This window comes from Salvia splendens, chromosome 12 (genome assembly GCF_004379255.2).
Source record: "Salvia splendens isolate huo1 chromosome 12, SspV2, whole genome shotgun sequence".
Taxonomy (NCBI): Eukaryota; Viridiplantae; Streptophyta; class Magnoliopsida; order Lamiales; family Lamiaceae; genus Salvia; species Salvia splendens.
The window spans coordinates 12,735,870-12,746,657 of NC_056043.1; the positions used below are offsets into that span (position 1 = coordinate 12,735,870).

At 37.7% G+C, this 10,788-nt stretch overlaps 1 protein-coding gene across 1 annotated transcript; it reads left to right on the forward strand.

The window, feature by feature from the left end:
* On the forward strand, positions 1–1,426 carry LOC121759469 (2-methylene-furan-3-one reductase-like). The gene is made up of 3 exons (XM_042155055.1): positions 1–334; positions 419–899; positions 994–1,426. The coding sequence occupies exons 1-3, from the start codon at positions 155–157 to the stop codon at positions 1,263–1,265; spliced, it is 933 nt and encodes a 310-aa protein (XP_042010989.1). The 5' UTR covers positions 1–154; the 3' UTR covers positions 1,266–1,426.
* The last annotated feature ends 9,362 nt before the right edge of the window (positions 1,427–10,788 follow it).

Below are 10,788 nucleotides of genomic sequence, written 5' to 3' on the forward strand. Positions count from 1 at the left end.
TCTCCCACTACGAATAATCAACGGTAAATCATTAGAAAATACCGTCGCCCCACTCTCCCCCAAATTTAAGAAATGTATAAATAAAGGCCAAAGGGAAGGAGGAATATATCATCAGTGAGTACTGAGATAAAAAAAAAAAATTGAAATTAGGAAAATGAAGGCGTGGTCTTACAAACAATACGGTGGTCCGGAGGTGTTGAAGCTGGAATCCGACGTGGCGGTTCCAGAGCTGAAGGAGGATCAGGTCCTAATCAAAGTGGTGGCGGCGGCGCTGAACCCCGTTGATTACAAGAGGCGCGGCGGCGCCTTCGGTGCCTACGATTCACCTCTTCCTGTAAGTAATAGTTTGTTCAATGTAATTAACTCCTCAAATTCAATTTGATTATTATATTTATGATTAGAAAAAAATTATGTGCAGATTATTCCCGGGTTTGATGCTGCGGGAGTGGTGGTGAAAGTTGGGAGCAAAGTGGAGAGTTTCAAAGAAGGAGATGAAGTGTATGGAGACATCAACGATCCATATGCTGGAATGAAGCAGTTGGGAAGTCTTGCTGAATACACCATCACTGAGGAGAGATTGTTGGCTGTAAAGCCTAAGAATCTTAATTTTGTGGAGGCTGCTTCTCTCCCTCTCGCCATTCAGACTGCCTACGGCGGTCTCGAAACCGCCAAGTTTTCCGAGGGGAAATCCATCCTTGTTCTCGGAGGAGCCGGCGGTGTAGGATCCCTGGTCATTCAGCTTGCAAAGCATGTGTTTGGTGCTTCACATGTTGCTGCTACTTCCAGCACTCCCAAGTTGGACCTTTTGAAGTCTTTGGGAGCTGATTTGGCTATTGATTATACCCAACACAATTTCGAGGATTTGCCTCACAAATATGACTTGGTTTATGACACTATTGGTAACACAAATTCATACTACATTCAATTGCATTACATATGCTTGATTTCTTCTACTAATTAGTTAATTCCATACTTCATTATATATACTATTAGGCCAACCGGATAAGGCGGTCAAGGTTCTCAAGGAAGGAGGTTCAGCCGTGGTCGTAGCTGTTGGGGTTGCCGTCGCGCCCCCTGCCTTTGCATATTCACTCAATGCTAGCGGAGAATATTTGAATAAATTGAATCCCTATTTGGACAGCGGCAAAGTCAAGCCCGTGCTAGACCCAAAAGGACCCTTCCCTTTCGATAAGGTCGAGGATGCTTTTGCGCATATTGAGACCAACCATGCTACTGGAAAGGTCGTCGTGCATCCCATTGCTTAGGAACAAACTACTACTACCCTCCCATCATCCACTTCCACTTCCACTATATATTATGTCTACATTCTCATGTTCAATAAAATAACTCTCTATATGTTGTTTTCTTTTCTTTTTTGTTGCAACAAGGTCCCCTGCTGTTCCAAAAATAACACTTTTCTTGACTACTTTCAGTGTTGTAATAAGGGATAATTGGTCATCATCATTGAAATCACGAGTAAAGAATTTAGTGGACACTAAGGTGGTGTTCGGTTTTCAAGATTAAATAGTAGCAAGATATAATTTAAGATAAGCCATCACTCAATCTTACACTAAAAAAATATTGTTTGGTTGGAATGTCAATTTTAATATAATTCAATGCATGTCTGGTTTGAAATATTAAATAATTCCAAGACAATGTATATTTACTAAAATACCTAGGCTTAACCTGATCTTGACACTTCATATATGCAGCCGAACTGGGCCTAAGATTCATATTTAAAGTTTCTATTAAACTTACATAATCATGTATCTATTACTACAAGGATAATATTTTGGATTAATTCGAATCCAATGAGTGTATATATTAGTGGAATTAGACCGCAATACTATTTGGTATATTAGCAATGTTAACCATGAAATTATGGAACTGCATTATGCTTTGTGCTCGATCAATTGATGTAACTTAATTTAGATATTATTACCAAAGACTTCTTCATTTTTGGGTGATATTACATGTTTTTGGCGAGATAATGCACGAATCGTGAGTCTAAGTGCGCATGATGGCCGCTGGATCAGTTACCGAGTATACAGTAGATGCAGATGAAGCAAAATGGAGTAAAAATTGCATAAATGCCGCCAAATGATCAAGAAGAAATATTTCAAGAGACCTGATGTCGAGTGAAATATGAAGAAGGGAAAAGACCAGGAATACACCCTTGTTTCAAGGGAACCAACGTCAAATCACAAGAGAAATCCCCAGGGGTTGGAGCCCAAAGCCATCCTATAAAAGGGAGATCACCATGGAAAAGTAGGAGTTCGGGAGTAGTTAGTAGGTATCATCCACTGGCGGACCTACAATGGGGCCTGGGGGTCCCATGGAACCCCCAAATTTCGTCACTTTTAGTATATATAGCATTAGTTTCAGAGGTAGTTCCAAACGGCCATCGGTTCAACTGGTTGAATCATTAGTCTACCTTTGAACTGGTCCAGGTTCTATTCTCCCTTAAGAGTGTATTTATGCTCATTTTGTGCTTCCATTCTCACATGCAAAAATAGTTGTTTTTTCACTGAATTTTATTTTTTATAAATACTTCTCATCTTTATAAATACACAAGCTTTTAGTTTTAACTTCTTGCAATTAAAAAAGTCTCTTTATTTATTACTTCATCTTTATTTTTTTTATCTAACTTCAAAAATAACACTTAAATAAAGGGACTACTATTAGGAGAGTTGAGGCAACCTTCTTTTAACAATGAGAGACCAAAGGACTTGCCAAAAAGGGGCAAGATCAGATTTGCAGCAGCACCTACACTCCCACTCCTAACAAACCCTGGAGCCCTCCTTGTACACCTGTTTTTCTCTCACCAGCCACAAGCAAACAATGAAAGTTCATAACCAAAGTACTAGATAATCAGATGGGAACAAATGGAGTTAATGATCAAGTACCTAGTACTACAACTGACACCAAGCTACATTAAACTAAAGGTGTTGCAGAATCATAGAAAGGAAGATATGCTGCCTATAGAAAACAAAATGAGAAATTAGCCCATTTAATCCTCCCAAGTACACCAAGATCAGCCTATAAAACCCCCTCAACACTACCTTGAACACCCTCCCACCACATCAAAGAAATCAGCATACTCTTATTCTCTGAGGAGTCGAGAACTAGGCAGCAAAGGGGGAGCTCTTTCACACTTTTCCATAACTCCACAACAGGTAACCATGTTCCCCACCCCAAGCCTTCTCTTTGGCATCATGTAGGAACAAAAAAAATATAGAAACCATCATGTATACACAAGTTTCCTTCAAGTAACCTTAAACCCTCACAATCAGTAAGAAATAGTCTCAAAACTGTAATCCAAAAGTCCAGATTATTCATACTGCCACATGCTCAAAACTGAGAATTTAGACTAAGATGAAATTTTAGAATTTAAACCGAGACTTAGCTTAATCGCGAGGAGGCTGCTACGCCGCTAGAGCAATAGCGCGAGGCGGTGGTGGCGTGCCTCGAATCACGCTCGGACAGCAGCGACGACAAGGGCGACGGGAGCAGGGATGGCTCCCCGCTGGACTTCGGCGACGGCTGCTCGTCGATCGACGGAGAACCGGACGGCTGCTGGCAGTCAGGAGACTGCCGGCGAGATATCAGCAGCGTGGCACGGCGGCGGAGCTGGCTGGCGGCTGACGGCGGTGCTCACCGCTGTAAAGCAGCCGAGAGAGAGAGAGGAGTCACGGAGGCGACGTCTCCTCCTCTGTTCCGACGACGGCTCGAATCTGCCGAGCTCCAGTGATGGCGACAACGACGGCGGTGTGCAGCACGGCGAACCGTGCTGCGTCTCCTGCTGTGGCCTGACCCTGCGGCGACGACCTGGGAGTGCACGGGCTGCCGAACAGCAGCCATCGGCGCGACGAACTGCTGCTGCGCGCGGCGTTTGTGCACAGCAGCGACGGGCTCTCGAATTTGGGGGAGTCTCCTACCTATGATTCCTAATTTGGGTGAATGAATGGTGAAAGAAGAAGGAAGGGGCAGCGACGGAGTGGGAGTATGAAGAGATTGGGCCTCTCCAATTAATTTTCTAATTTGGGCCAGTTCTTATAAGTTATAATGGGCCAAAGGAAATAAATTAATAATTGGGCTGATGCCTTAAATTAAATAGAAGCTTGGGCCTGGAAATGTTAAATAAAGAAATAAGCTAATTCTTTCATTTTGGGTCTACTGCAGAAATTTAATTCGCGGACCCTCATAAAATATTTACCCGACCAATTAATTCATAGTACGCTAATTAACCACGGCGATGAATTTAATTCCCGGACTTTAACTTAGTGTTCGAATAATTGATGTGGGAAATGGTACGCTAATTAATTCCACAATGATGAATAGAGCCCGGTTTTATTTATTGCTTGAATAATTTGTATAGAAGTTAACGCCCTCGTGTTAAACGAATAATTTTCATAGGCCTCCAAATAAATTAAATACCTTGATTTAATTTATGCATAAGGACTTTCCTCATGAAATAAGAAGAAAGAATAAAACGATCATGCACATAGGATGCATCCACGTCAAGTTTATTCGGCTTCTTAAGCCTAATTTAAGTATACTTTATTTTCTAAAGGGGCATCGTCGCACGTCAAGTAAGACCAAGTCGAAGGACTTTTTTTATTATTAACTCTTATATAAGGGAGGAAATAACAAATCAACTCCTATACAATAGAAAGGAGGAAATTACAACTGATGTCAAGAGAGCTCGAACTCGACACCTCATGCAATAATGTCTAAGCTCATTGTCGCAAGGACAAAGGCTCTGGACACCAAGTCGAAGGACTTTCAATTAAGGAAGTATGCTCTGAGGTGGGCATTCTTTTCAAAACGTGATTTCAATATGAACATGTGAATCTTTTCTAAATATGTCATGCTATGTTTTGGCTTTTACGATTACCTATCTGCTTGGCTATGCCAATCATGTTAAATCGAATTCGAGTCCCAGTAAGGGCCGCAAACCCTACTCGGACTAGTGTACACATATGGGGATCATGAGCTAACTTTCGAGTTGGCCGGTCCAGTGACCGTCGTGGAATGTGGCCACATTCCCGGTTCACATACGTTCAGATATGATATCTATGTTTATGTGATTGCGTAATCAATTTTATTAAATGAAAGGAATTTAGTGACTCGGGCCTTTTTAAATAAAAACCCTGTGTTCACTCAACTGTGGCTGACAAATTAAATGGAACTTACTTTGGCACTATGCTCACTGAGTATATCAAGTACTCAGCCCTGCATGTTTCTTTTCTAACGTGCATATTGAACGTGATTGAGGCGACGAAGGTGTTGGGAAGTGATCGTTAATAAGTAGTTAGGTAGCCCAAAGTAGTATGTCTTCATACATACTATTTTGTCTTGTACTCTTCCGCTGCAGTAGAATTATGTTCTAGGAATTTATGACTCTGGTCTTGATACTCTGATTTCATTTTGACTGTGTACCCATTCGCCTTCGAAACTATTACCTCGAGTTTATTATTTCCCTTATGTTGAGTTTATGATTGATGAGATTATTTTAGTCACGAAATAGCTACGCTCACTAGTACTAGGGAGTTGTGGTCGTGACACTTGTGGAGAATACTTCTCATTTTATCAAATATACACAAGCTTTTAGTTTTAACTTACACACTTTATTTTTTTTATTTCGCACACAATTTGCAAAAAACAAATCTCCATATTTATTACTCCATTAAAATGGAAACATAATCATCTCTATATTTTTCTCTCTTTTACTTTATTATTTTTTACTTTACTAAAAAAATAACAATAAATAAAATCTCGTGCAGAAAAACAAGTGTTTCACATTTAGTGGGACAAGTAGAAGAAGTTATTATCACCACCCTTTTATTAATCGTCACTCATTATTAATCTATATATCTCATAATTTCGTACCACTCGTATACAACTATTTACGGTGATAAATATCTAAAAATACTCTACTACTGTTAATAGTAAATCGGATATTGGAACCCCCAAAGTTGAAATCCTGCGTCCGCCACCGGTATTCTCCTTTCCATTCACATCAAATCCATGGCGCTTCTTGCATCTTAGCTCAAGGAAGATCCAGCATAGCCGGAAATCCACCGTTGTCGTCTACTTAGCCAACTAGATCCACTGACTGCTATAGGGAACACGAAACAATCTTATTTCAAGTTTTTAATGTTTTTATCTTTACATTACATATTCGATCTCCAGACTTGGTTATTTTTAGCTTATTTGTCTTTGTACTCACATTTGAGAAGTTATTTTGCTGATTGAAGCTGGTTATTTTATAATCCTTGCATTATGGAAGTTTATGTTGATCTTGTTGTGTTCGTTGTTCATTTCTATTCTATTCGATTCTTTTCTCAATTGTTAATTATTTGATTCCGTATATCTAGTTACTTTGAGTAAAACACTAAGTTTAGAGTTTACGCTTGTCTTAAATTTCGTATTTACATTTCGTGCGAAGCATGCTCTGTTTTCTTGCATGTTGTTCGTCTTCAGTTCTTAATATGCTCTATTCTTAGTTGTTTGAATAAGATGAAGAAGAGAAATCATTTCAGGAAATTAGATTTGCGATTCTACTTTTTTTTGGGGTGTAAATGAATCAAATAAAATTAAGAAAAAATACAAGCGTAACTCGGGAATGCCCGAGGGATATAATCAACTAGTCAAGGTAGCAAGCCGGGGTAGGGGAAAACAAAATACAAAGAACAAAATACAAAAGAACTTGGGTATACCCAAGGGCTTATATCAAGACAGCGTACATCACGAACCAAATTCTAGAAGTTCCTAGAAAGCCTAATGGCTGAGACAAACGTCCTTGCGAGATTTACAAGGGAACATAGGCATACCTATGTGGGATTCTACTTTTTTCTTTTGTACTGTGTTGCTTTTTCAGCTTTATTCTTTTAGGTTAGTTAGGGAACTATGGTCCCCTTTTATTTTTCATGCATGTCTAATCCATTTTAGGTAAGTCACGTGCTCTTTTTTGTTTCACTTTCAAATCACATCGTTTATTTGTTTTACGTGTTCGTTCAAGTCTAGATGCGCTAGTTCGCAGTTTTCGTGTTTTTCAATCTAACTGGTCATTTTAGGTAGAATTCCTAGTTTTCTATTTCCAAGTCAAGTAGGTAACTCTTAACCCACCAATGTTCTGTGGCAGCAGCCATCTCATTCCCACAACATCCAGGTATATTCCGCTTCTTGTGCATCCATGTGGGAATCAATACTTATTTCCATGTGCTAGTCTATAGTTTCGTAGGTTAAGGTTTTATGGCATCACTTTGGAATCACGTGTCCAACAAAGTGAAGATATGTCTAGAGAGTCTACTTGATCTAGGGGTGAGAAAAAAAAATCAAAAACCGAATATCCGAACCAAATAAAACCAAAACTTTGAAATTCAGTTCAGTTTTTTCGATTTTTCGGTTTTTCGGTTCGGTTTGGTTTTGAAAATATAAAATTTTTGGATTTTATGTTCGGTTCAGGCGAATAAAAAACCGAAAAAACCAAATAATCAAATTATATATTTAAATATAATATAATATTATATATATATATATATATATATATATATATATATATATCTATTGATTTAATATATTATATTATATTATATAATATATATATATATATATATATATATATTTATGTATTATATATATTCTATTAATTTTATATTTTATGTTTATAGATATATATTCTATTATATAAAATAAAATATATTATATATTAATATATATGTGTTTTTTCCGGTTTTTGGTTTTTCGGGTTCGGTTCGGTTTGGGTTTTGAACTAAATTCGGTTCTGGTTCGGTTTAGGCAAAAAACTCAACCAAAACCCGAATGGTCACCCCTAACTTGATCAGTTCACACATTTCTTATACACATGCACGAACGCGGATAGGTCTAGAGAGTCTTGCATGATCAGTTCACGAATTTCTTATACACATGCACGAAGGTGGATAGGTCTAGTCAGTCTACTTGATCAATCAGCGATACTTATTTACTCTCTCCATCCCGGCCTAATGGCTGAGACAAACGTCCTTGCGAGATTCACAAGGGAACATAGGCATACCTATGTGGGATTCTACTTTTTGCTTTTGTACCGTGTTGCTTTTTCAGCTTTGATCCTTTAGGTTAGTTAGGGAAATATGGTCCCCTTTTATTTTTCATGCATGTCTAATCCATTTTAGGTAAGTCATGTGCTCTTATTTGTTCCACTTTCAAATCACAGCGTTTATTTGTTTTGCGTGTTTGTTCAAGTCTAGATGCGCTAGTTCGCAATTTTCGTGTTTTTCAATCTAACTGTTCATTTTAGGTAGAATTCCTAGTTTTCTATTTCCAAGTCAAGTAGGTAGCTCTTAACCCACCAATGTTCTGTGGCAGCAGCCATCCCATTCCCACAATATCCAGGAATAATCCGCTTCTTGTCCATCCATGTGGGAATCAATCCTTACTTCCATGTGCTAGTCTATGATTTCGTGGGTTAAGGTTTGATGGCATCACATTGAAATCATGTGTCCAACAAAGTGCAAATATGTCTAGAGAGTCTACTTGATCAGTTCACACATTTCTTATACACATGCACGAACGCGGATAGGTCTAGAGAGTCTTGCATGATCAGTTCACGAATTTCTTATACACATGCACGAAGGTGGATAGGTCTAGTCAGTCTACTTGATCAATCAGCGATACTTATTTACTCTCTCCATCCCGGCCTAATGGCTGAGACAAACGTCCTTGCGAGATTCACAAGGGAACATAGGCATACCTATGTGGGATTCTACTTTTTGCTTTTGTACCGTGTTGCTTTTTCAGCTTTGATCCTTTAGGTTAGTTAGGGAAATATGGTCCCCTTTTATTTTTCATGCATGTCTAATCCATTTTAGGTAAGTCATGTGCTCTTATTTGTTCCACTTTCAAATCACAGCGTTTATTTGTTTTGCGTGTTTGTTCAAGTCTAGATGCGCTAGTTCGCAATTTTCGTGTTTTTCAATCTAACTGTTCATTTTAGGTAGAATTCCTAGTTTTCTATTTCCAAGTCAAGTAGGTAGCTCTTAACCCACCAATGTTCTGTGGCAGCAGCCATCCCATTCCCACAATATCCAGGAATAATCCGCTTCTTGTCCATCCATGTGGGAATCAATCCTTACTTCCATGTGCTAGTCTATGATTTCGTGGGTTAAGGTTTTATGGCATCACATTGAAATCATGTGTCCAACAAAGTGCAAATATGTCTAGAGAGTCTACTTGATCAGTTCACACATTTCTTATACACATGCACGAACGCGGATAGGTCTAGAGAGTCTGCTTGATCAGTTCACGAATTTCTTATACACATGCACAAAGGTGGATAGGTCTAGTCAGTCTACTTGATCAATCTGCGATACTTATTTATGTTTTGATATATATGAGAAGATGTCTCACATGCTTTCGGTCATGCGCCACTTTAACTTGTTAATGTGTTTTGGCTTTTTATGTTTTAATATACGTGAGAAGATGTCTCGGGTAGCGATGGTTTACATTCAAGATTGACTAGATTGTTTCTTGACATATACGTGTCTCGGTTTGTTGGAGTTGATATTATTCCCAAGAGAAGTTCTGGTCCGGGTTTTATTGAACGAAACCTAGCTAGTTGGAATTCATTTCCAATACAATTAATAAATCTTAACACTCTTTGGAAAAGAAATCAATTAGATTAAAGTTGTTCAACAAGCTTGATTAATTAATGGATATAGAATATCTTAAACACGAGAAATAAAAATTAATTATGTAATTCAGAATTAGTAATTCAATACTCTCTCCGTCACCTAATAATTTTCCACTTTGGTTCCAGCACAGGTTTTATGAAATGTAAATGAAAGTGGGTTGAAAAAGTTTGTAGAATATGAGTCTCACTTTTATATTTTAAATTTATAATAAAATGTGAGTGAAATGAGTTAGTGGAATGTGGAGTCTACTTGTCATTAATGGTAAAAAGTGAAAGTGGACAATTAATGGGGGACGAACGAAAATGAAAAAAGTGAATAATTAATGGCGACGGAGAGAATATTACTTATGATAGTAGCAATGATTAACATTCATTTAATACTTTAATTAAATTTGTCTAATTAAATTATGCATAGGTCTTAGGATGAGGTCAGTCAAAATCTTCTAGGATATAAAATAAAACTTAAGAATTACTCCACAACGGGCCGCTGAACCTTCATCGACCGATGACATGCTCATTGGCTGTTGTTTGGGTCAGCTGACCACTAACATGGTCTGATTCCTTCGATCTTCAATTTCAATGTTTTTATGCCCTTTTGTAACTCTATTTTATATTTCTCACAAAACATATCAAAATACCAAATTGTACAAATATTACTTTTTGAAGAACACATTTTCATGAAAGGCAGTCAAAACGAGCCAATTAATCACTCCCTTTGTCCCATGACTACTCGCACTTTTCATTTTAGGTTGTTAATTTGGGATTGATATTTTAGTGTAATTAAATTAGTATTTTAAGTGTAATGAAAGATCACTTAATAATGGAATCTTAATTAACTCTAATATATTAGTTATAACCTAATTCTTACTTATAATATAAATAGTGTGAGTAGTTTAGGATGAGCCGAAATAGAGAAGCTCGAGTAACTTGGGACAAAGGCAGTACTATGTAATGAAAGATACCCAATATCAATTATAACTAAAATCAATTTCAAAAATACACTCTAATATGAAACTCATAAAATAAATAATAAATAAAAGAAACAATTAAGTACTATACAGTGAGAAACCAAACTAAAGATTGAACATGAATTG

Bases quoted from the DNA above. Each gene is read 5' to 3' on its own strand.
- LOC121759469 (XM_042155055.1), top strand. From the start codon at position 155: ATGAAGGCGTGGTCTTACAAACAATACGGTGGTCCGGAGGTGTTGAAG. The intron at 335-418 runs GTAAGTAATAGT...AATTATGTGCAG, and splicing joins CCTACGATTCACCTCTTCCT to ATTATTCCCGGGTTTGATGC. The intron at 900-993 runs GTAACACAAATT...ATATACTATTAG, and splicing joins CTTGGTTTATGACACTATTG to GCCAACCGGATAAGGCGGTC.